This window comes from Chionomys nivalis, chromosome 11 (assembly GCF_950005125.1).
Source record: "Chionomys nivalis chromosome 11, mChiNiv1.1, whole genome shotgun sequence".
Taxonomy (NCBI): domain Eukaryota; kingdom Metazoa; phylum Chordata; class Mammalia; order Rodentia; family Cricetidae; genus Chionomys; species Chionomys nivalis.
This window is the reverse complement of record NC_080096.1, coordinates 2075974-2101358: the sequence shown is the minus strand read 5'-3', so window position 1 is coordinate 2101358 and position 25385 is coordinate 2075974. Positions and strand designations below refer to the sequence as shown.

General features: G+C 55.0%; 1 protein-coding gene across 6 annotated transcripts in view; it reads left to right on the top strand.

Moving 5' to 3' along the window:
* The window catches only part of Megf6 (multiple EGF like domains 6), a 99848-nt gene that overhangs the window by 54810 nt on the left and 19653 nt on the right, over positions 1-25385 (top strand). For 5 of the 6 annotated variants that reach the window (XR_009058011.1, XM_057785202.1, XM_057785203.1 and 2 more), the window contains 6 exons: positions 13872-13994; positions 21624-21749; positions 22740-22862; positions 23719-23841; positions 24006-24143; positions 24792-24911. Coding sequence is in view for 5 of the 6 variants with exons in the window: in XM_057785202.1 (XP_057641185.1) it covers positions 13872-13994; positions 21624-21749; positions 22740-22862; positions 23719-23841; positions 24006-24143; positions 24792-24911 (753 nt within the window). In the remaining variant the exon portion in view is untranslated. Of the gene's footprint in view, positions 1-9324; positions 9494-13871; positions 13995-21623; positions 21750-22739; positions 22863-23718; positions 23842-24005; positions 24144-24791; positions 24912-25385 lie in introns of those variants that run through there. The other variant, XM_057785204.1, reaches the window with a different exon arrangement.

The following is a 25385-nucleotide window of genomic DNA, read 5'->3' as shown; positions in this document are numbered from 1 at the left end:
GCAGTTCTGATTAGGAAAGCCTGACAGCAGCTGACCCAGGCCAGCTGTACTGGTCCACGGGAAGGGCCAGTGCTGCTGCGTTAGACCCCCATCCTTGTGCCTGACACCTGGGGTAGCTGCATGTCTGCGCTAGCGCCTTCTCTGACCCTCTGGACCCCAGGAAGCAGCACTCCTACAGAGTTTCCCCAAAGTCTTTAGTGCCTGTGGGTTTTGTACTCTCTGGGGGTAGCCTGGCCTTAGTGGATGGGAAGAGCAGTGAGAGCAGTGACCTAAGCCCCCCACTATGCCCTTGGCACTCAACAGGTACCACATGGGTCAGTGCTGGGTCTCTGCTGGCCCAGGCCCCTCTCCTTCCCTCAGTTGTAGGGATTTAAGGATAGAGCTGGGATTGTTAGGGACTGTTTCTGAGAAGGCCATAGGCTCCAGTCCTTTGTGGACACCATGTCATCTTCCTCAGACATGTGGGAGGAGCCGCCCAAGCTTCACACACTGTTAAAGCGCTGAGCTGGAGGACAGAGAGGGGCAGTAGTGACTCGGAATCCCAAGCAGGGCTGGTGAGCCCAGAGCTGGATGGTAAAGTTCAAAGCAACCTCAGGAGACCCCCAGGGTCCTGTGCTCAGCTGCTAGGGTGGCTCCTGCTCCCTCTGGAGCCCTCTCCATTCTCCCAGGGCCTTTGGGACATGGAAGAGGTGTGACATGTTCAGTCCCCCTCTCTCTCTCTGGTCAGCAGTACCCGGCATGTAGCTGACATTTGTGTCTACCAATGTTCTCTGTGAACATGGATGCTAAGTTTACTCTGCAGTAAGATAACGTGAAGGGAGGTGGTTGTAGGGAAGTGCAGAGGGGACCTCTCCGGACGACCCAAGTGCCATTTATGAGGAAAAGACCTCACCAGATGCCAGTTCTGCTGGCTTCTGTCCTGGCTCTCCACGTAATTCTGTGTTCAGTTGGTTCCTGCTGTTGGTCATTCACCAAATGAGGCATTTAGTTAGTTACATCAGCGAGAATGGCCTGCTCCATGGTCAGAGTCTGAGGCTGGGGAATGTGGCCACACACCCATGGACCCTGGGGTTAGACGTGAACCTGGCCTTCTGGCCACAGTCATAGCCCTTCTGCCAGGGCAAGAACTGGGGCTTCCCCAGTCCAGTGTCCTCTGGATACGGCAAGAAACCCAGCTACAGATGCGGTCCTTCCAGGCCAGCGGCAGGGTTTCCAGAGACGCCCATGGCCAAGGCCTTCTTCCTCCGTCGGAGGTGCTGAGAGTTGAAGGTTCTCATTTCCCATTGTTGGCTCACGCTCATTCCTCTAGTGAACAAACTGGCAGGTAGACTCTCGGTGGAGGCCAAGGCAGGAAAATAATAGCCTCCAAGGTCCATACATTGCCAGTACAATGACAACAGCCCAGAGGCTCCCCCCCCCCCCCGCAAAGTCACCCCTGGGTAGGCAGGTGGAGCCTCTGGCAAACACCAACAACCTTCTTGGCAAAAGCCCTGTGGGCTCAGGCAGACTTGCAAGAAAGAGGTAGACATAGGAGATGAGGTTTTCGTCCCTGAGTGCCGACTGGAGACAGCATGCATGGCTCAGGGTCCCTCAATCCTGGGGCTGGGCTGTGGTGTTAGGCACTTGACTAACATACACAAAACCTTGGGTTCAGTCCTCAGGGCTATGCAAATTTTGTGGTGGCTTAAACCTACAATCTTAGACTTGGGAAGGGGATGCAGGAGGATCAGAAGTTCAAGGTCATCCTCCTTTATTTTTGAGACCAGCTTGGGGTTATAGAGACTGCCTGCCTCCCCCCAAAAAGAAATTTAATAAATAAATAAAGTTGCATTCTCAAACTAAGCCCACAGAAAGGAAATAGTAGACTGTGGACCCTAGAGCATTCTAGGAATTCTGGCTGGTCTCTGGAGTGAGAAGATGACCATCAGATGATGTAGGCAAGATCTTGCTCTGGTTCTGGAAGCTTCTGCACTGGACTGGGGGTCTTCTGGGCTGGGGAAAGGGAAGTTCCCGGCACCCTCCTCTTCTGTCCTCCTGGTATCAGCTGTCCTTCCTGGATTTACTCCCTGGTGGTCTAGGTCTCCTCCTGAGCAGAACAGTGATTGCTGGATAGCAGGGATCCTGAGCTGCCTTAAAGAGTGGCCATGTCTTGTATAACCTAGAACAACTCATTTCCCTTTATGTCTCCTGGAAGTGAGGCTGACAGCTCCTCCTGGTTAGCAGGTGGCAGGGTACATGGGCTGGGTGGCAGTCCCAGGGTGGGGCGGGGCGGGACAGGAGAATCTCTACCCGACCTCAGCAATGTCTCCTCCATTATTGTCCCTAGCCTCTCTTCCCCCACTTGGCCAATCTCTTCTTGTCCCATGGCCTCTTAACTCGTTCCTGTGCAGCTGTGTCTTCCAGCTGCTGTTTTTCTCGGTGCATTTGGCTTGAATGATGACTGCACCTGCCACCCGGGGCCTCATGGGATACTTTTCCTGCCTCTCTCTGCTTCTTCCCTAAGGCATCCTGAGAAATGAGTCTAAACCCAACCACCCAACCCCCCCCCCAAATTCTTTCACTACCCCACTTCAGACTCCTGCTGGGCAACTAGACTCTTAACACTATTGAACCTCCAGACCCCGGAATCTCATCCTAGAATCCGTTACAGTTCTGGAAGTCAGTTTGGGGGACAGGAGGAATGGAGAAAAGGCCTGTGACTGGCTGATATGAGGGGACATGTACCACCTAGGGCCAGTGTGGGGGTTTGAGGGCATAGGGTGTATATACTTAGGAGTGGGGGAAACCTTGGTGAGTCAGAGGTCACTGCTGTGAATCATACATGGATGCAGACTGTTTCTCAGAGTCTGGGTAGCGTGTAGACAGTCTGGGTAGCGTGTAGACAGTCTGGGTAGCGTGTAGACATCTTGTGGGTATTGTGAGGGCGGGGAAACAGTAGCATCTAGGACCTCCTGCAGGTACCCAGCAGGAGCTGGCTGCCAACCTTGGCTCTAGCATCTAGCAGATGGACAGAGGGGTGACCAAAGGGGCTTCTGGGCCATCAAGGTGACATCCTTGTTGATCCTGTTGATTGTTCCACAGTCTGCTGCTGCCTTCTACCCTGCTGTGGGCCAGGCCCTGGGATCCAGGCACTCTGTCCAGGTCTCTCAACTTCACTGACTGGTAGCCAAGCCTTTTCTTCCTCATTGCCTAGCAATTTGCACCTACCTGCTCATACGCTCTGACAAGCTAATCGTGTATTCTTTAAAATGTTACTTTCTTTCATCTTGCCTGCTCTTCCAAAGGTCCTGAGTTCAATTCCCAGCAACCACATGGTGGCTCACAACCATCTGTAATGGTGCCCTTTTCTGGCCTGCAGGCATACACACAGACAGAATATTATATACATAATAAATAAATAAATAAATAAATAAATATTTTTAAAAAAATGTTACTTCCAAAGGCCAGGTCAGGCCTTCCTCAACCCAGGAAGCTTCCCTAGTCCCACGGTGTCAATTTGTCCCTTCTGTGAGTGTGATGTGAGACCAGGGAGATGACTGACATCCCCTAGGATGTGAGTGTTTCCTTGGTAGGATGCCATCAGACAGTTCTGGGTCTTACACAACCATAGGGAGAGAGATCCAACAGCAGATAGCCGCCACCAAGAAACTGTTTGCACTCTATGCTTGTACGGTCTGAGGTCCCTGCGTGGCTCTAGGTCTGGGCCTTGTCATGCCTTGCTGGCATTATTCTGGCACTGGGGTCTCAGGTGCTTTGGGCGGGTTTAGTGTTCCCTAGGATGTATGGCTCTGGAAGAGGCTGTGAGTCAAAACTGCTCTCCCAAGAGGCCCTCCATCTGCAAGGACAGGAGCCTCTCTTATTTCCACCTGGTCCTGCCAGGAATGGCTGCAGGCAGGAAAGGCAGCTGGCTCCGTTCTCCTTCCTCGGCTTGGGTGAGGAGCAGAGACCAGCAATGGGTTTACCAGAAGGCTTACTCAGAATGGTTCCAGGAGGCACAGCCAGACCCTGTGTGCTCTGAGGCCAGGCGGGGGCCCTGGTCCTCTCTGCTCCTGAAATAACCTCCACACAGCACAGTGGGAAAGAGGCTGAGAGGGATGTCGTGGAGTCTGTAGGGAAGTGAGTTGAGTTGTATTTGGCTGCACACCACAGACTCACCTGCTCTGGGGGTGAAGGGTCAGAAACAGTCAGCAGGTGCATTTGCTCTCTGGGAGGAGGGTCGAGGGTCAGGGAGGGGGTGTCTTTGGCTTAGAGGCTGAGTTCCTCTTTCCCGCGCAGGTTCTAGCCATGCTCTGGTTTTGTTTCTGTTGCTCTGATGAAACACCCTGATAAAAAGCACATTAGGCTGTACGGTGGTGGCACACGCCTTTAATCCCAGCACTCCCGAGACAGAGGCAGGAGGATCTTTGTGAGTTCAAGGCCAGCCTGGTCTATGGAGCGGGGAGTTTCAGGGCAACCAGAACTGTTAAAGAAACCCGGTCTCAAAAAACAAAGATACAAACAAAAAGCAGACTAGAGGAAAGGGTCTGTTTCATCTCTTAATTCCCGTTCAGAGTCCTAGTGGCAGGTCAGGCCCCGCTAGAGGAAATGGCGCCTCCTGCAGGCTGAGTCTCGTGCCTTTGACTCAGTGAAGACAGTCCTCCAGATGTCCCCATAGGCCAGTCTACACAGACAGTCCTTCATTAAGACTCTTCCCAGGTGGCTCTGGGTTGTGTCGCATTGGCAAAGGTAACCACCCCCAACCTCTGCCTGGTTCTTCTCCCGGCAGCCGGAGATGCAGTTGGTATGAGAGCAGCAGCCCACTTTGCTCAGTCTGCATGAGCTGTCTGCCCCTGTGCTGGGCATGGAAGACGTTCCCTTCAGCTCTCTTAAGGTCCCCCTGGGAGCATGGCTAGACTGGTCTGACACAGTGGGCATGTGAAGATGTTTGTGGGCATCATGGCTTATTCAACCACACACCTCATCCCACCATGGGAGAGCTTAGGACCTCAGGTTTAGATCTCAGGACTATCTGTATAGGTCTCTGATTCCTTCTTTCCTTTATACCCTCCCCCACCTGCTGTGGACTTGGTTATTGCTTGACCAGGCCTCCACAAGCAGCTTCACCAAGGGCTGGCCCTAAGCATTATTGCCAGGCAGGAACATGGATAGGGCAGGGAGGTAGCCTCATCTCTTAGAGTCATCTCTGAGTTCTTAGGAACCTGGGTGAGGTATTAAATAGACCCCCCCTGACACGCACACACACACACACATGCGCGCGCGCACACACACGCACACACACATGCATGCACATGCACGCGCGCGTGCACATACACAAACACACAATGTGCTTCTGTGCAGCTCTGGACTCAGTCTGTGTGGCCTGGATACTGCTCATTTCTTTGGGATTCAGTAACATGTACTTAGGTGTTTGATATCCAAGTTGGACCAGGGTAAAACCTCAGGAAAGGATTTGTGGAGAGGGTATCCAAGGATGATCCTACGAGACAGACCCACAAAGCAGGAACTGGTGGGGTCCCATTCTACTTTCTTAGGTCTTGGTGGCCCTGGGAGATGTCAGTTCTGCCCCACTGCCTAGAGTCGGGTCCCTCCAGCTCTGAAGGAAGTAATGGTGTTTGGGGGGAGTCATTGTGATATCTGGGGGAATCAGGACAGAGGAGGCTAGTGGCTGCTTGCGTGGGGAGGGAGCTGGACTGGCGGAGGTAGGAGTGGCCCCTGTTGCTGACACAGACATTTCACAGGCAGAGCCACAGCAGGTTTGCATTGGAAAGGCATTTCCCAAACAGCATCCAGACCCCAAAGTCCTGTGTCTGGATATGTTTAGTGACACGAGGGGAGATGGTGGGGACAGTAGGGTGGCTTTGCCAGTCCCTGGGTTGCCATGTGGGCCAGGCTAGACAGATGTGGGACATGGGAATGAGTGGCCCCACTTCAGCTAGGGGAGGAGCTAGGGTCAGTGGGAGAGGGAGTGGGAGAGGTCACCGATGGTCCCGGATTGTGGGGGGCTGAGGTCAGCAGGCATGTGGCTGCTAGTGGCTAGCCCCAATGCTGGACTCCTTTGGCTTGTTTCAGGCCTGGTTGGCTCCCATGACACTTTTAGGACCGATGGGAAAGGACAGATCCTTCAGGGACCAGCTCTGGGCACTGTCACTGACTTAATGTTTAGCCTTGGGGTTTTGACATTATTAAAGGGCCTGGAGCAGGGGCTCAGACAGCCTGACATCCCTACTCATGTCTACACTTTCTCCACGGGAGGGAGGTGCTGCCGCCGTCACCCCTTATTGTAGAGGAAGAAACTGAGGCAGACAGGTGTCATGGCTGGGGACTGGGCACGGGAAAGACAATTAGGCATGGTGCTGCGGCAGCAGTTGAGAGCTCACAGATAGATCTATAAACAGGAAACCAAGAAAGCTCACTTGAAGTGGCAAAGTCTTTTAAAATGCCTTAACCCACCCTCAGTGGCCTACAGTTTCCAGGCAGACTATACCACCTGATCCTCTCCAGACGACTGCTGGCTGGGGACCAAGTGTTCAAGGAAAGGCCTTGGAGGAGGGAGCACTGTGGCTGCGTGACAGACTTTCCCTGGGGAGATGTAGCACACACAGTGTCTTCTCACTCTGCATAGGGTAGCCCACAGCAGACTATAGTTGCTATCAGAGCCCAGCTGATAAACCCATGAGTTTTATTGGAGTTACTTGAGAAACATAGGTGAGGGGCTGCTTACAGGAGCAGAAATGACTCAAGGACAGCTATATCCCCAAAGCCCACCCTAGCAAGCATGGCAGATCACAAAAGCTGGGAACTTGGAGCACTCTACACAGCTCACAGGTAGCTCAACTGGGGAAGGAGGGAGGGAGGGAGGGAGGGAGGGAGGGAGGGAGGGAGGGAGGGAGGGAGGGAGGGAGGGAGTTTTCTGAGTGCCTCAGTTGGCCTAAGCCCCATCCAGGCAGGCAGCTCCCCTGGTTTCCGCTCTCAAGTCTCTTGGCTGGTCTCTGCTTCTTCCAGGCAGCCTGTCTCAGTGACCTTGTTTACTTTTGTGAAGGAGGGGCCTAGTGAATCTGATCAGTTTCAGGGACTTCCTGAAGCTATTTTGAAGAGTTACTTTCTATCTTAAGGAGTTTGCCTACAGGATAGAATGTTTCAATCTCGGGAACGTGCTACAAAACAGCTGCAGGCTGGCTTGTTGTGTTTGGTTTTTTTGTATCACCCAGGACCACCTGCCCAGCAGTAGCACCACCCATGCTGGGCTCAGCCCGCCCACATAAATCTTTAATCAAGAAAAATGCTCTCTAGGCTTGTCTACAGGCCAATTCGATGGCGGCATTTTCTCAGTTGAGGCTTTCCCCAGACAACTGTAGCTTGTTTCAAATTCTCTCTCGGCAAAACAGGACAGGTGAGTAGGTCTCCTACTTCTAGGGCCTTGAGTTTGGGAGGTGTCAGAGTGTGTTTTGCCTAAGCAGGGGTTTGTGTTACTTTGTCTGCCACTTGACCCAACCTGTGTCCCAAAGGATGGCAGCAGAGGAAGCACTGACTCATTGGTAAAGTGACTTGCGTTAGAGTCTTTTCCTGTCTCTCTGTGAGGTGGCTGCCACCTCTACCACCTCACTGCATGCTGCTCTGACTCCTAGAGTCCTCGCTGACAATGGGGTACATGTTAGCAGTGGCAAGCAGTACCATATTATGAGAGTTGCCTGCCATCCAAGTCCCACCCACAGCATACTTATTGGGGAGGTTTCTGGAAGCACCCCAAGGCAAAGGCTTAGTGTCTCTGAGGTGTGCCACTCAAAGAAGGCAGGAGAGGGGGGCTTACCCCGCAGACCAGCAGATCCCAGACAGGCATGTCTGCGCTGTCATGCCCCAGCAGGTAGGTGATAGGGTAGGCTGGGCCCTGGATTCCAGACAGGACAGGACAGGTGGGACATTGTGGGCTTGCAAGGCTGCTGCATCCAGAGTTCCCAGATTGTTGGGCAAGGCCACTGGCCAGCACGGGCTTTCTTTTCTCTGCCATATGTAGCCAGTAGGTCAGACTATGGGTCAAAGACCTTTCCACCCCTATAGTCTGGTGGCCCAGGGAGCATTAACCCTCTTCCTTCCTGGAAGCTATGGCTAATGTAACCTGTGCTCACTGCCTATCTGGAATGTTCAGAGGGAGACATGGTCACTTCTAGGAGAACAGATTATGCTGTTACGATGTTACAGCTGCCTTACTTTGTGGTTGCTGTCACCAGCAGGCACGGACAGGTGTCCTGTTCTCCAACCCTGGTTCAGGGACTCAGCCTAAATCTAAAGCATCTTCCCAACAGAGAGCACCTGGTCACCAAACACTCCATCTTGTCAAGTGTTCCACATCTTCATTCAGGCCCTGGGAAGAGGGAGGGGGGGTCCTGTGAGTGAGAGGGTATATCAGAAAAGGTGCGGGCTCAGGAGGGAATCTCCCACCAGAGCTGGAATCCCAGACCTGCCTCTCCGTGTGAGGTGGACTACAGAGCAGCTTAAACTCAGAAGGGGCAACTTCTGCAGACCCACACCTATGCATAGGGCTGTCCCTCTTAGCTTGTCTACTCTGTTCCCATCACTGCCCTTGTGCTAAGGGATGTGGGGACTCTTTTCAGGCTCCTTTGATGGAGCCCAGTGAAGGGTGAAATAGATGGGGACACAGGGCTTAGGGGACGAAGAAGTGGTGGTAGCATCTCCATGCCTAGGATTCCAGTTTTTTACTGTGGCCTCACACTGCCCCGCCTCCCCTCGCTCCCCACCAAGCCTCCTCTGCAGGGCCTCCCAGCCTTGCCAGGGTGGCTTCATTCTCTGCTTTGGTTTCTCTTCTGTGTTGGCCAGGACATGATGACTGTATGTCTGTGCACGTTTGTGTGCGCATCTCTGTCTGAAATTGTGCATCTGTGTATGTCTTTTGTGTGCGCGCGCGTTTGCACAGTGGGCCGTGCGTGCACATGTGTCTGTATGTGCCTGCGGTTTGTGTGGGTTTGTGTGTGAGTGTGTGCCAGCAGGAATGCAGGGGCCATGCTGTGGCTGGCGGGACCAGCCCGGCCCCCTGGGGGTGGGTGGGCGGGATTTAGGAGTGGAGGCGGCTCCCTCTGGTGTCTGAGGATTTGGCCTTTACCTGCAAGGGGTGGAGGGAAAGTTGAGACCATAAAGGCAGAGGGGCGGGACATGCCAGACTCAGCTCACAGTGAGTGCCTTGGAGTTGGAGTGTTTCCGACTGTCTGTGTCTGAGCTGGGTGTGCACTGGAGCCTGGAGCTGGAGCCCTGATCTGTGAGCCCTGAACAAGATTCCTGAGCCCAGGCCGCTTACCACTCCACGGACCCGGCATGAAGGCATCCCGGGGCTGGGGAGGGCTGGCTATGCTCTGGTGCCTTGGGCTCCTAGGCAGCCCGGTGGGCGTCGCTGGCACTCACTACCGCTATCTGTGGAGGAACTGCTACCCATGCCACCTGAGCCAGGCCGGCTACCCCGTGAGCACCGGTGACCAGAGGCCAGGTGGGCACCCCAGGAGCAGGGCTGGGTGGGATCAGGAGGCCCCTCCCTAGCACGCTTCCTTTGTTTCTTTCTCTCTTTTGTTTTTGTTTGATATGTATGGGCATTTTGTCTGAATGTATGTATGTGTTTTGTGTGCATGCAGTGACCTCAGAGGCCAGAAGAGGGCGTTGGATCTCCTGGAACTTGAGTTACAGACGTTGCAGGCTCCATGTGGGTTCTGGAATCAAATCCTCTGGATGAGCAGCAAGTGATCTTAATCACTGTGCTGTCAGCCCTCATTTCTCTTTTTCAAAGTTTATGCCAGGCAGTGAGCACAGGGGGAGTCAGCCTGTCACCAACAGGTGCTCACTACTGCTGAGATGGGACCCAGACGTGTCCTGAGCAGTCAGACCTTCCCGTCCTGTGACAGCAGGGAGGTCACTTCCCTGGAGCAGGCGAATGCTCCTGGCTTTTTGAGCTAAGCTTCCTGTGTGCTCACTCCTCTGTATCAGCCACTCTGGAGTTAAATGAGAAGGGAAAAGCTTAGGGACCTTTTGGGGTGGCCTGTGTGACTATGGCAGGTGCTGTCATTTCAGCCCCCAGGCCTCTCAGTCCCAGGCAGCGGGGTTGCTTAGAGGCTCTGGGCTTGAGACTCTGGCAGCCGTGGGGATTAGGATCCTCTTATTCTTGCTCACCCTGGAAGCTGGGATTTGATGCTTTTGAGCCGGCCTCCCTCCACGTGGCTGTACACAGCCTGGAGCTGGGCACCCTCAGGAATGTGACTGACTAGAGGCTGTATTCAGCTCCCCAGTGACTCATCACTCGCACCCCAGGGAGAGGCAAGGGCCTCTGGTGCTCCCTATCCCTCCCAGACTAGAGATGTCCCTGGGGCGAGTCTCACTCTTCCGTGCCTGAAAGGCACCCAGGCATAGTTGGATGCTACCTGCCTATGCTGTGTCATTCTGTTCCGAGGGTCCTAATGCCCCCAGGCCAGGCCAGGCTGGAACGTCACTGCCTTGTAGGTGGCACTTGGGAGCCTGTGTAGCATTAGAAGGGTCTCACTTGGGCACCACCAGGCTTTGGAGAACTTGGAGCCCAGTGCCTGTGCTGAGGCTTTTCCGGGGGCAGAGGGAGAAGAAAAGCCAGTGGATTCTGGTTTTCAGAGTGAGGATCTGTTGTCCTGGTGCCTGGCAGAGTGGCAAGGTCCCAGAGGTGTTTCCTGGAAGCCACAGTGAAGCTTGAGAAAACCCTGAAGTGCTTTCCACAGAGGCAACGTTTGGTGACTGGCTGGCCTTGACTGCTGTGTGTTGTTGGGCCAGGAACCTGTGGGGGTGGGTAAGGATTGGTGCCCCTCGTCCTTCTGATGGCATTCTTTGTGCCTCCTGGCAGCACCACCAGCCTCGGCTTAGCAGGTACTTACAGGCTTACCCAGCGCCCAAGGGAACTGGCCCAGGTTGGCACAGCGATGTTACCATGTGCTGCTGGTCCTGTCATGAGCACCAAGTTCCCAGTCTCTGGTCACAGCCGATGGGGGCAGAACGATTTAAAATGACTTTTCCAGTTCCCCCTGCTGGATGGCCCTTCCCTGGTACTCTTGGGGATTCAGTATGCAGTGGGTTTACCTGTTACCAGACATAGCCCCTTGAACGAGCAGGTTCTATCTGACTCTCGAGTTGGAGTACATGCTCTGCTCTGACCCGTTCTCACCGGGTCGGCAGGGAAGTATCTGTGCTACAGATGCACCCCAGCTATCCTGCTCCTTGCTTTGGGGGCTCGACTCTTCCAAACATCTCTGGATAGCCCCGCTGCAGGCTCGGTGTGACCACAGCTGTGCTGTCTCTGTGTGGGAGGTGTAGCACAGTTCTGGGACATGGGCCTGTGGAATGAGAAATTCCCGGGAACCTAGCCTGTAAGCGTGCCTGGGCACAGATAGCGCTTGTGAGCCTGGCGTGCAGACGACCCCAGCAGGTACTGCTAGGTCAGGAGGCCAGGGTAGGAACTGTCAGCTCGTGGCCGGAGTCACACAACAGATCTGCCCATACTCTGCATTTTTTCCCCTCATGGCCACTCTTGCAAATCAGTCTCTACTTGGTGCCCTAAAGCAGACACAGGCCGGGGAGGTGTCACCCAGTTGGGAGAGTGTTTGCCTGACATACACAAAGTCATGGCTTCCCTTCCCAGCACTGTATTAAAAACTACATATCGAGGCATAATTGTCTGTAATCCCAGCACTCAGCAGGCAGGGTATTAGAAATTCAGGACTGTCCTTGGCTACATAGTGAGTTTGAGGTTAGCCTTGGCTATATGAGGCCCTATCTCAAACAGTAGCAATAAAAGCAGACTAATTACCTGATGGTGGAGATGGGAGTCCCCAGAAGGCTGGATCTGAGATGCTGAGATGTAAGCGTACAGCTAACCTGGGAGAAACCGTGTTTTCTGTCTCCCAGTGCACAGAGGCCTGGACTCACAGTGCTAATGTGATATGCTTAACCCTCCCCCCCTCCCCCGCTGCCCCAGCTTGTTCTCCCTGACCCTCCCATGCCCCTGCAAGGCTGTGGTGGCCTTGTGTTTGTCCAGATAATCCAAGAGCCATCCCAAGTCAAGGTCCTTCAAGCAGTCCTGTCCTCAGTTTTCATTTTCTGAGTAGTGTCATGGGGATGAGGACATGAACGTCTTTAGGGACGCTACCTAGCCGTGCTGATGGTAAGCAGTGCTGAGCCTGAGGCCCCTCAGGTCATAGCCAAAGCTCTACTCCTAGGCTCAGCACCTCAGAGATCCTCCAAGCTGTTTGTGAACAGCTCTGTGTGGCACACTTTTTGATGAGGCAAACAGGACTTGGGCCACAGGGTTATTTCTGTAAAGGGTTCGCCTCGGGAGAAGAGGCCTGGTTGTCGGGGCTGCAGGCTGTGTTAGGGTAAACCCCAGCCTGGGATGGACCTGCCGTGTCCAGACGCTGGCTCTTGAGGGTGGCGGAGCTGAGGGGTGGTGGTGCTGAGAGCCATGGTGGAGCCGCAGAGCTCCATTATAAACTCGCACCATAGGAGGCCCTCTGTCTCCAGGAAACACCTTAAAGGTAGGAAGGGTTGAAGCTGGAGTCATTACACCAGTCCCTCCTAAGAGGCACCTGGGACAGCGATAAAAGCCCTATCCCTGACTGGAAGGTGTCGTAGGAGTGATCTGGGACCCTTGTAAGGGGCTGGTTGCACACAGAGGGAGGCTAGAACGTCTGTCCCTGTCTCAAAGGACTGTGGAGAGGTGGCAGGTATGTGCGATCAAGGAGACCCATGTCCACACCAGTGTACGGAGAGTTAGCAGAGGAGTCCTGTTGAGAAACAGCCGTCTTGTGCCTGGAGGCCCTTCACAGTTTGAGAGTCTTTGTGGTCAGCAGGGCTCCCTCCCGGGCTTCCGAGGAGCATGCAGCCATGTGCAGACTGACCGCTCCTTCTCTCGCTGACCTGGGAGGATTGAGAACCCCTCGCCGGGGTGCTGAGTGGCTCAGAATTCTTTAATTCTTACAGCCTGTTTGCCTTGCCCGCAGTGTTGGGGGTCAGGAGTGGTGCCCAGGAACACCCAGACTGTCCAGATAGGATTTCATAGACTGGCTGACTGTGAGGACCCCTGGCATGTACCTCAGTTAAGCTGTGTGTGCCTCTGTGACCTCCCAGCGATTTGAGCTCAGGAACTAACTCCTCTCTGGACCCCGAGATAGATGTTGTCACCCCAACTCCTCAGGCATGGTCCCTGAAACCCTCATCGCGCCCTGGCTCTTCTGTCTCTCAGAGTCTTAGGGCCTTGGTCAGCGCCGTCAGGCCTTTGTTTCCGAGCTGAGGGCTCACGTGACAGTGGCTTTGTGGAAGAAAAGCAGGGGCTCGTGGCCTTGTTTCCTGCTTCTTGTGACTCCAGAGGGGCCTCTTGCCCACCAGTTGGCTCTACACCACATCCCCGTTGTTGTCCAGAGCTACCTGGTGGCGTTTACCATACAGATTCCAGAAGGGGCATCATGGAATGAGGGCCACATTCCCAGCAGACAGGTCTTAGGAAGCACTGAGAAACAGAAAGGGGGCTGCTGTGTAAACAGAGAGAGGGGTACCACCATCCATCCCTCACACTGCAGCCCCCCTCAGGAGCCCGTATTTTCTCCTTCTGGACCCCTGGGCTGGTCCTACCCTTGGGGTTGTGTACAGAAGATATGAAGAAGACAGTGGCCCATGCTGAGGTTTCCTTTGGTAGCTCTTCCCCCCAGGGCATGCCAGCCATGGTGGATGGGCACCGCCTCTGTCTGGGGCTGTGAGGGAAATGGATGTGATCTGACAAGATCTGGGGTTCATGCTTCATCTGTTCATCACAATGGGCCTGGCCTGGTGTGTGCCTAGCTGGTAATTCCACTCTCTCTCCTTAGATGTGGATGAGTGTCGTGCACACAACGGCGGCTGCCAGCATAGGTGTGTGAATACCCCTGGCTCTTACCTCTGTGAGTGCAAGCCTGGCTTCCGGCTCCACACAGATGGCAGGACCTGCCTAGGTAAGTGTCACCTGCCTGGGGCTCTGAGCCTCCTATGAGCCTCATTCTTCAGAACATCCTCAGGTCTGGGAAGGAGGGGCCAAGGGAGGCCTGAGTGGGCTGGTGTTAGACTAAGCACTCAGCAGTTCCTTCCTGTGGAGCATGAGTGTCTGGGAGTCCTGAGCACACCCTGCGGGGGGGGGGGGGGGCAATGCTCCCCCAGCTCCCTGCGTCCCCAGCCTGTGTCTGTTCTGTGGCTATGCTAATTCTTGCTGAGGTTGATCAATCAACAGGGACCCAGGCCTGGCTAAGCTGCCACCAAGACAAGGGGCAGGGGTCTCCTGGGGTTGCGTCTGCGTGGTAGGGAGGCAGGCTGAGCCTTGGCCCTGACAACAGAAAGCATTTTTTGGTCTACAGAACAGGGCTTCTTTGGAAGCCTGAGCTGCCACAGCGGTGGGGGCAACCGGAAAGTGGGCTACTGGCCCCCGGCTATCTGTAGGATTTCTGCTGTGAGGGAAGGGTTTACTGGCCTCCTGAGAACACGGGGCCTCTGGCAGCTTAGAGCTAAAGAGACATCCAGAGCCAGGCAGAGGAAGCTGTAAGAACACCTCGCAGTCGTCCACGTCATAGTGCGCCCTGGGTACTCGGTCCACCCCTCCCTCTGTTTCGATGGTGTTCTTGGGGGGAGGCACCCCTACTTTCTACTTTGGAGATCCAGACAGCTTAGGCCAGTTCTGAGCGGCTTGGTCTTGGCTGCTATAGGGCTGGCAATGTGCCAGCCCTGGGGGGTTGCACCCCATACACACACGTCCCAGCCTCCGTCCGCTGCTCCACTGCAGGAGCCAGGCAGCTGCCCGAGTGAGAAGTAGAAGCAGATGCAGGAATACTGCATGTGTTCCAGGGTAGCTGTGATAGTGGAGCCCAGCGACTGCCTGCTGGCCCTTCTGGGAGCCTGTGGCACCCTTGTCAGGCAGGATGCTCCTTAAAGAAGGGTGACCCCTGCTGGTGGCTCCAGGACAAGGACACTCATTCCCCCTGTGTCTTCTCACTGTCTCCATTGACAGTGGCCCTCACTGAGATGCCCTGAGGGGACAGAGGACCAGGACAGGACAGGATGTATCACTAACAGTCAGAGAGCAGAGATGCCTCTTAGACCCAGAATGACTGGGTGGTGGTACTGCCCAGAGGAAGGAGCCTTGAGCTGCTGGCTTCAGGAAGCCCAGGAGGGATAGCCCTTTGCCCTGCCCTGGTCCTGGGTCCACACCACCCATTGCTATGCTGGAGACAGACAAGCTAGATTCTATGCCCGTGGGGCCTCAGAAGGAGGGACTCATGAAATGTGCATTGTGGATGGTCTGCATTGCCCCTGCGGCTCCCCGCTCACCCGTAACACTGTTTACGTGGGTGGTTTCTCAGGTCTTCTGACCCTTCCCACCCGACACTTGGCTTGCGGGACATGGGTCGGGTGTGGAGCAGTGGTCTCAGATGCCCCCCCCCCGTTTTACTGTAATTGTCAACAGGGGTTTTTACACCGAAGCTTCCTGAGATCACAGACAGCAGAATAGTGGCCTGTATCTCTGTTAAGGGACACTACTACAAACTCTCCACACTGGCTCCTCCAGGCGTGATGGCTTCCCTTCTCTGATGAACTCTGCCTTAGGGACACCCTGATCTCCCTCTAAGCGTCTGATGGCGTTCTGGGGGCCCCTGAGCATATCTCCATTCCCACACTATGCCTGTGACACATTTCCCAGCACCCCCTGAAGATATGGTCCCTACTCATCCTCCATCCTCAGCGGTCTCTCTGTGTTCCACCCATCTGGCTGTGGGTGCTGGATTTTTCTTCTGTGTCTAGATCTCCTAGGGAGCTGCTATGGTGAGCCCGAGTTTGTCAGGCTGGATCCACCAGATGCTGCCTTCCCTGTGGGGGCCTGAGAAGGCTCCAGAGTGATTGTAGGACTTCCTGTGAGCTTCCTTCAGGAGTTCCTGGGTGCCCCCCATACCCTATGCCATGCCTCTTCCCGTTGCTGAGAGAGCTGCCTTGGCTGATTGACCTGAGATGCTGGCCCAGGATGGAGGTAGCTGGTTGTGGCTGGGAAGGTTGCCTGAGGGAGTCAGGGTGGTGATGTTTGTCCTGGACCCTGTGGAGGACCCAACTCAGGCCACATACTCACCTGCAAGGCCAGGCAGACCAGGATAGGGAATGTATAAGTTCTGGCACTGACATTTTCTCCCTCTCTTTCTCTCCTCCCCCCACCCCTGAGGTCTCATGTAGTTGAGGCTGGCTTGAACTGTGTAGCCAGAGCTGGCATTGAACTTCTGTTCCTCCAGCCTCCCCCTCCCTAGTGCCACCATAAGGTGCTCCAAATGGTCTAAGCATAGTAATAAAACACAAAAAGATTTGTCTCCATTTTCTTTTTTTATTTTTATTTTATTGTGTATGAGTATTTGTTTGCATATATATATATATATGTATACACACACATATACACACACACACGCACATGTTGCCTGGTACCTGTCAAGGCCAGAAGAGGGAGTTGGATCCCCTGGGCCTGGAGTTATGAGATGGTTGTGTGCTACCATATGGATGCTGGGAACCAAATCCAGGTCCTCTGCAAGAGCAGCCGGTGCTTTTAACCGCTGAGCCTCCCCCTGCTCTTAAAAAATGAGTATTTTAAGAAGGACTTTGCCATCAACCCACTATAGTAAGGACATTGTCCCCTGTCCTGGCTGTCACTCCAACAGGAACAAAAGGGCCCCACCTATGGCTTGGGGTGCACTCTCCTGGGGTGCTCGTTTCTGGGGTGGGGATGGGGTGTCTGCGGGAGACAGCCAGGCCCGAGGCTGTTCTAGCTTTCTGTGCTTGGGTCAGAGCCAGTTCCTCCTTTCCCCAGCCGTGGAAAGTAGGGCCTGCCCGGGGTAGTGGTTTGGCTGAGGGTCCAGGAGTGTCATTCCTACTTTTCCGTGACATTTTGCAGAGCTGCAGAATGGAATAGCCCCAGGGTGTCATAACACCGCAAGGGGAGCCCTCCTCCTCCCTGTGGCTTTGGTGCTCTGAGTAGCATATTCCTGTCCAGTGGCTTTTAGTGTGACCTGGGCACCGACCTTGTATATGACTGTTTCCTGGTGTCCTCTGGGTTGAAGGTTAAATGGGGCCAGTTTGAGGGGGGCTGTGGTTGTCCCGTGGCACAGGTGATCTCATACCTGTTGGCTCAGGATAGACACCCTTGGGGAGGGTCCTGCTGCCAACACACACACCTGTGGTGGCCCCACCACCAGAGTCACACGGGTGCTATGTGCGCATGACTGGAGGAAGGCTGCCCTGCCCTTGGCCTGTCCCTGTCTGTGTGCATCTGGCCTCGGCAGAGCATGCTCTCCCCAGGCATCAGGACAGTAAAGGGCTTTACAAGCCCCCATCTGCCCCCAAGGCTCCTTCCTGACAAGAATCCTTAAGGAAGGCTATTAGGAAAAGGAGGCTGCTGCTGGCAGCAACCTGGTTCTGGGGCCAAAACCACAGGCAGCACAAGTGTGCAGACTGCCAGGCTCTCCTGCAAAACTCATCCCCGTGGAGCCGCAGATGCAGCCCTGCCCATGTTTCCCAGCCCTTCCCAAACCTGGCAGGGGTTACAGTTGCACAAGGGGTCAGCTTCCCAGCCTTGAGAAGCCCGAGGAAGCCTGGCCTGAGTAGAGACAGAGGGGAGAGGTGGGACGAGAGCAGCTGCTGTGGTCCCTTCCCGTCTCACAGTCCCATCCTGGACTCTTCACAGGGCGGGACTGCTTCCACTTGCCTTGGGGGAGCAGGCTGAGATGGAACATGGCTACTTAGGTTCAGTGACCCATGCTGGTGTCTCATCTCAATCTTGAACCTCCAGGGAAGAGGGCACAAACCCTGAGCTGGGTACAGAACCCAACGGGGATGGTTAGGCTGTCACACTGGGCATGCAGGGAGATGGCATGCCACAGGGGACAGAGCTGGTGAATGAAGGCATGCTGGCTTGAAATGGGGAGAGGAATGATGGGAGGGGCCCAGTTCTGCTGCCCTTGGGTCAGCTGCGGTGTCACCAAGGGCCATGCTGGTTTTGTGATGGAGCAGTCCTGCTTACAGGACATACCTGCCTTCTGAGTAACCCCCCAGACTCTTGAACAAATGCTCCCGAGGACGGAAGCAGGGCAGTTCTTGTGGCACCCTTGAGGATACAGCTGGGAGCTAAGGCTTGGCAGTAGGAAACTGCCCAGCGTTGTGGGTGTGGTGTGAGCAAGATGTGAGCTGGGGCCCTAGAGGTTGCCTGTATGTACATATGTATGTATGCACATATGTATATGAATCCCCTCTGTGCTGCCGTCTGCCTCTGCCTTGTCAAAGAGCTTCCTAGGACAGACCTCTCTGGCCACTGACCATACACGGTGGGAGCTCTCAGCACCCAGAAGCCACACCAGTTTAAGGACAACGACAATCACCTTGTGACATCACCCTCCAGCTGGCCTCAAACTACCAGGCTGGTCCGAGGGCTGCATTAAAGCAGCTGATGGGCTCAACTTGGCTAATTGGTTCTTGGATGGTCTGTAGTGGTGAGATTATGGGCTGGAGGCTGGAGTCTAGAGCCACTCCAGGACTGTGCCCGTCTCGTCCCTCCACCCCACGTGCTGCCCACTGCGTGGCACTCATGCTCCTAATGTGAGGCTCCGAGGCTGTGGCTCAAGACCTGAGTTTGTTCTGTAGTGCAGGTGCTGGCTCTCCTAAGACTGGGCTAGTGCCCTTTGTTGGGGTGTCATACATCCAAGAATGTTGTACATGTTCGCACAAAGTCTTGTAGGAAATGTATTTTTTTTTTTAATGAGGTCCAGATTCTTCCCCCACAAAACCAATTCCTTCCTCCAAGCATGGCACCTCACTATCCCACCCTGGGCAGTGTGACTCCTGCTGGTTGCGAGTGGAGTTGGAGTTACAGCCCAGCTCTGTCGGAATTCAACAGGGTTTTATTTTTCACGTAGTCACAGGTCCAGGAGCAAGGTGTCAGCCTTTCTGGTCCCGGATAAGACCAGAGCCCCATCTGTGTGGCCACTTCTGACCTTAATTAAGGCATAAAGAACGAACATTGTCATATCGGAGGGCTTTGGCCTGTGTGTCGTGGGAGGGGTGCAGGGACACACACAGACGTTAAGGCTCTGATATAGAGCATCAACCAGCTATAGTCACTGTGTCTGATCTGGAAGTGGGCAGGGACCTCAGGGAGACCTTGGGAATTGTAGGATTGGTCCTGCAGGATTGTACGCAGATCACAGAGCCCTGCTGAGTGTGGGGTGAAGGGGAAAATGGTACCCCATAGGTACAAATGTCTGTTGTGGAGACAGACCTATCCAGCCCTGCTGCCGAGGCTGGCCTGGTGTTCCCACTCCTTCAGTACTGTGATTTCAAGTGTGTCACCCCCTCCCTCCCCTGCTGAGGCTCTTCCTGATGAGTATATACTGCCTGCAGGGAGGCCGGTCCCTGACCTCTGCTCCAAAGGTCACTCAGCTTTGCTCATGTCTGACCTTGGGCCTGATTTCTAGAACCATAACCAGATGTGAGCCTCTGGCCTTGGCGCTGGGCAGAGGTCCCCAGAGTGAATGTCCTACAGCTGGACCTCAGTAACTCGAGGGGCCTGGAGAAGTCCACCAGTCCCGAGTCCCAGACACACAGACCCTGGCCATTCCCAGAGCTGTGCAGCCCCGGCACCGAGAAAAGAAAATCTGTCTGGTTTAACTTTCTGGGAATCCACAGAGTGCGCTGGGTGATGCTGGCCTGGTTCCCTGGTGTGCACAGCTTGGGAGCATCTGTGAAGTCACAGTTCTGTGGAGCAAAGGGCGGGGATGGTTCTGAGGGTGTGAAGAGGTCCTGGAATTCCAGGTCTGAAATGCCAGCCTACAGTGGGTTCATCCATGGGGCCATCTCAGCTGCTTTGACGGTGACCAGATTGGAGATGAAACACCTCTTCCTCCTGGTTGATGGTGCTTCCTATGGGGATACTGAGACGTGGTGCCCCTCTGTGCCTGCCGGCCCCTGCCAGAACAAGCTTCTGGTTCCGATTACGTGTCCCGAGGAGCGATGCAGTTGGTGTGGTGAGAACAGGGTAAACAGAGCCCCTAGGAATGCGGGGCCAGCTGAGGCCATGTGCACGGGCGCCCGGGTGCCTCTGGAGGCAGGGCTGGTGGCTGGACAGCTGACTCAGGTGAGGCCAGCCAGGCCTGGGGTCAGCATGGCTTCCATCTAGTATAGGGGTCAGAGCAGAGTTGGGGAAGGCCTCCGGTTGGCAGGCTCACCTCCATTCTGTAGGAAATTTCTGTAGCTCCTCCCTTGATGCATATGTTGGGGGGCCCTGGGGGGCCAGGAGATTGGTCACTGCCTCCCCATGGCTGGCTTTGCCCCAGAGAAGGGGGCATCTACACGTTCTTCTGACTGTGCTTCACGTGAGGAGAGACCGGTTTAATGAGCAATGTGGCCTTTAAGCAAGCTTGCTTTGAAGGAAGCCCAGCCTTCTCAGAGCCCCGAGGCAGCTCACGAGGCCCATGCCACTGCCAGCACCCGGGCCTTGCGGTGCCATCCTTAGTGGTGCCAAGCCCCCATTCCTCTGCAGTAATGAACCATTTCTCCAAACTGGGCCGCAAACAGTACTGCTTAATGTTGACGGTGTCCCCACATCCCAGGCAGCATCTTAGGGTACAGTCCAGCCCCCAAAGTGCTTTAGTAATGAGTCTTAAGGTTTGCTGACACAGCTCCGAGCACAGGCTTGCAAGCAGACAGTCTTACCTCCCCCGCCAGGGGCAGCATTCTTGCGGCTTCCCTCCAGAGCTCAGGGCTAACTTCCTTTAACCACAATGCCATTGCCAGGGACTCAATTGTAACCAAACCCATGCCAGGAGCTGGCTGCTATTGCTGTTGGAAGCTCAGTGTCCATCCCATGTGCCTTGCCATCTCCACAGGCCAGCTGAGGGTACCACGGAGCTCATCCACAGAGTGCACAGCACCCACCAGGCCGGGCATTATCCCTTTTCCATGCCCTGCAGCAGTCCAACCAGAAAGGACAGGGTGCTGCCCTCTGGGACACAGTCTTCCTGAGGACCTATGCTGCTGGGAAGAGTGGACACTCTGATAGGGTGTGAAGTGTGGTCTGGCCTGTGGTAGAAGGAATTTGCTCAGATTTCCTTCAGGTACGGGTAGCCAGGCCTGTGGTCTAAGGCGGCCATTCATAGAGGCTCCACACCTGACCTTCTGCCTTGGCCTGAGGTCCACGGTGGTGCGGTGGATCTTGCTGTGCCTCCTAGCTTGTTGCCAGGCAATGAGCCAGCTGCTTCTCTACAGCCTCCTAGTGCTGCTTCTCTTGTGTTGGTGTGGGGGAGGAGGGGGCGGTGTGGAGCAGGGATGCGAGGCGGACGGATCTACCTTGTCCACCTCCTGGGTGGGGTGGGCTGGGCTTGAAAGATTCAGAGAGATGTCCATTGTACTGTGGACCCTGTAGGTGACTGAGAAGAAAGTAGAGTCAGGCTGGAAACTGAGAACAAGGGAGAGAGGGTAGTGAGCGCTCCTGTGGGAAGCCATCCTAATCAGATCGCTCACGTGAGAAGAAGGATCTGCCTTCTTGGCCTGATCGAAGCTCTTTGTGTCCCCAGCCATCAGCTCTTGCACTCTGGGAAATGGTGGCTGCCAGCATCAGTGTGTCCAGCTCACGGTGACGCAGCACCGCTGCCAGTGCCGGCCCCAGTACCAGCTGCAGGAGGATGGCCGGCGCTGTGTCCGTAAGTATGGCAGAGTTGGAGAGTGAGGGAGTCCAGGGTCCAGGAATGAGCCTGATGCGTGATAACCGGGTGGTAGGAGGGAGGGAGGCAGGCCCCGGCTGCTGTGGGCCTGAGGCGCAGGGATGTGAGCACTATTGGGTGGTATGTCCTCGGGGCAGGAGGTTCAGGGTGGAGACAGTACCCCTCTTTCTAGATGGCCATCTGGGGTCTGGGCAGAGGAGGCAGCCAGGTCAGTGTGTAGGACTTTGGGCTGCATGCATAGGAGAAAGAGACTTTGCTAAAGGAGTGTGGGGGGCAGGGTCAGAGCCCCTCCCCCAGACATGGAAATGGGACAGAGCAGGTGCAGGGACTCCCCGGCAGAGTAGGAAGTGAGTGTAGATGTGAGGCCATGCGGGTGGAAAAGGCGTGGGATTTCAGGGCTTGGGGGTACACAGGGATGAACAGGTTACAGAGCTAGGGGTGTTTATGGAGCTTGGGGGTCATAGAGCTGAGGGGTCTTGGGGCTGAGGGAACCACAGGGTTTGAAGAAGAGCACAGGCCCTGGAGGATGTTAGGGTTGGATGATCATGTGGTGTCCTTGGATCAGAGGACTGGGGAGAAGGGTTTGGGGCTCCTAACCTTGGTGTCCGTTCCAACACCTTATCCCAAAGCAAGAACTCTGGGAGGAGCAGACAAGGCTCATGGCCAGAGCTGACCTGGGTCAGCTCCTTGCTGGAAGGTTCTCTTCTAGCCAGGCCTTGCTTTCTGCCATTGGATACATTCTTTGAGAACCATGACACTCACAAGTCATGGGTACTGGTTGGGTACTGACCCTAATAGGCCTTGACTATGAGGTCTTCTTGGGGGAACCCAGAGCTACCCACAACTGGGGAGCCATGGCAGAGGCTGGAGCAGAGAGGGATTCCTGCGCTGAGGAGGAATCCTGCATCTGTCAGAGTCCGCCCCCCCATCTCTTCTCTTTGCCTGTATCCCTCTGGCTTTGCTATGCAGGGAGAAACCCGTGTGAGGATGGCAATGGTGGCTGTATGCACGTGTGCCAGGCACTCCGGGGTCTTGCCCACTGTGGCTGTCACACAGGTTACCAGCTTGCTGCAGACCGCAAGGCCTGTGAAGGTAGGATGCTTTACCAATCTCCAACATCCCTGAGGCGCCCTGCTGGATGGGTCTTTGGGTGACCTAGGCTGATACTTAATCGTCTCTCCCTGATTGGGGGGGGGGGATGGGATGACCCAAAGAGCTGTCTACAACCCAGCCATGTTTCTGCAGAAGGGAGGAAACTCGAGTTTCTGTCTTCAGCATACTTCCTGTAGTGATCAACTAGCACCCCATCTTTGGGACCCAGGAGAGCAAGCAAGGGGAAGGAAAGGGATCCCTGATAAACCCCGGAAGTGTTCCAGTGAATCAGGGCTGGGCTTTCTTGGGACAAGTGGTGTTAAATGCATTAACGGTAGCGCTACAGTTTGGCACTAGTTTCCAGAACCCCTCCCTTCATCCTGCTGGTCGCTGTCATACAGCGAGGCCACATTTATGCTCCACTACATCCTCAGCAGTGTGTTGTCCTGATGTCTCTGTAGATGGGAAGGTCTGGGATGGGCAGCCTCTGCCCAGTGACTTCAGGGTGAGTGTGGTGCTCCTAGGGCCATCAAGGAGGCAGTGGTGAACCTTCTGAGATGTCATGTCTGGTGGCCAGGTACTCACAGAACAGGGGAAGTCGATAACTATAACCAGTCTGCACTAGGAAGTCATTACTGGTGCAACAGAAAAGACCCCTTCTGGGCTCAACATGAGACCCAATATGTCTCCTTCCCCAGGGATCTGTCAGGGTGTGCATGGCAGGTATGGGCCAGCATGATCTCCACTAAGCTGTCTAAGCCCGGAAGCTGTTAATGAGCCCAGGGATACAGGGCCACCGCCACTTTCCCCACTGGTGGGAGCCTCTCCCTGCCCTTTCTCTGTCTCTCCCTTTCAGACGTGGACGAATGTGCCACGGGGCTGGCCCAGTGTGCTCACGGCTGCCTCAACACCCAGGGATCCTTTAAGTGTGTGTGCCACGCAGGCTACGAGCTGGGTGCCGATGGCCGGCAGTGCTATCGTGAGTTGGCAGTGAGCGGTGGACTGGGGGTGCTCAGGGTGCTAACGTGGCTCCCCAAGACCCTAAAGTCAGTTTCTGTGGGCAGCTCTGGGTGTGGGTCCCCAGGGGCTGGCTAGGGAGTGCTGAACCTTGTCCCACATCCCAGCTGTCTGATGTCACCACAGGGATCGAGATGGAGATTGTGAACAGCTGCGAGGCTGGCAATGGTGGCTGCTCACATGGCTGCAGTCACACTAGCACGGGACCCCTGTGCACCTGCCCTCATGGTTACGAGTTGGATGAAGACCAGAAGACCTGCATTGGTGCGAGCCAGTTCCTCCCAGGGTGCCCAGCCCCTCCAGCCCCAGGACTCTCTGCTACACCCAGTCCTGGGCTTGTTTGGGGCCATGACTTGGAATTTTCTTCTCACTCTGCTGCTCTGACTGCCTGGGCTCAGCAGGAGCCGCAGGAGATCTGATGAGAGTCAGCAGCTCAGCTCAAAGGCTTCTGAGTGCTCGTGTTGGCCTGCTGGGCTCTGCCTGCCCGCACCTTTAAGGCCATTGACTGTGCATGTGCCTGCCGTGTGTGTGTGTGTGTGTGTGTGTGTGTGTGTGAGAGAGAGAGAGAGAGAGGGGGGGGAGGGGAGAGAGGGAGAGAGGGAGAGAGATTGAGAGAGATCATGTCCATGTAACCTTATGTGTGTGGTTGTAGGTGTACATATCTGCATATTGGATATAGCTATGTGAGTTTGGGCAGGAATGAGTAACTGCAGATGTGTGTGGTTCCTTTCAGGTGTGTGTGGCTCTGTCTGTATGCATGATTACATGCAGTATGCAAGTGGTTGTGGACAGGTTCACATGTGGTCACGTAAGGTGGTGTATCAGCATGTTTGCGGGATGTGCATGGGTTGTTGCCGTGGGATCGTGTATGTGTATCCACGGTGCCAGCAGGCTCCTGTGTGTACCCCGCAGACATCGACGACTGTGCCAACTCCCCATGCTGCCAGCAGGTGTGTGCCAACACCCCTGGTGGGTACGAGTGCAACTGCTACGCTGGCTACCGGCTCAGTCCTGATGGCTGTGCGTGTGAGGGTGAGCACACGCTGCCCGGGAGCAGCTGGGTGATTGGGGGAGAAATACTGGGGTCGGCTTTGGTCCTCCTGGGGTGGACGTGCTATCGGCCGGCTTTCCGCTCTGCTTATGAACATTGATTACGTGCCTGCTGTGAACTCACACACACCCGTACCACCCACGCTGACCACGTGTAAACTTCCATATGATTTCTTTTTTTTTAATTTAATTTTATTTTTTTTATTCTTTTTTAATTAAAATTTCCACCTGCTCCCCGTTTCCCATTTCCCTTCCTCCCAAATATTGCCCCCTCCCCCATTCCATATGATTTCTTACATGCCACACATAAGTCATCCGTGTAGCTAGCCAGTCTCACACACAGACAGAAGCACTCACTTGTATGCAATCAGGTGCATGTTAATCAGGCGCACACACCATTGTGCCCCCTCCCCACTGCCAGTAGTCTCTGGCTTCCCTCACAGGGTTGGGGACATG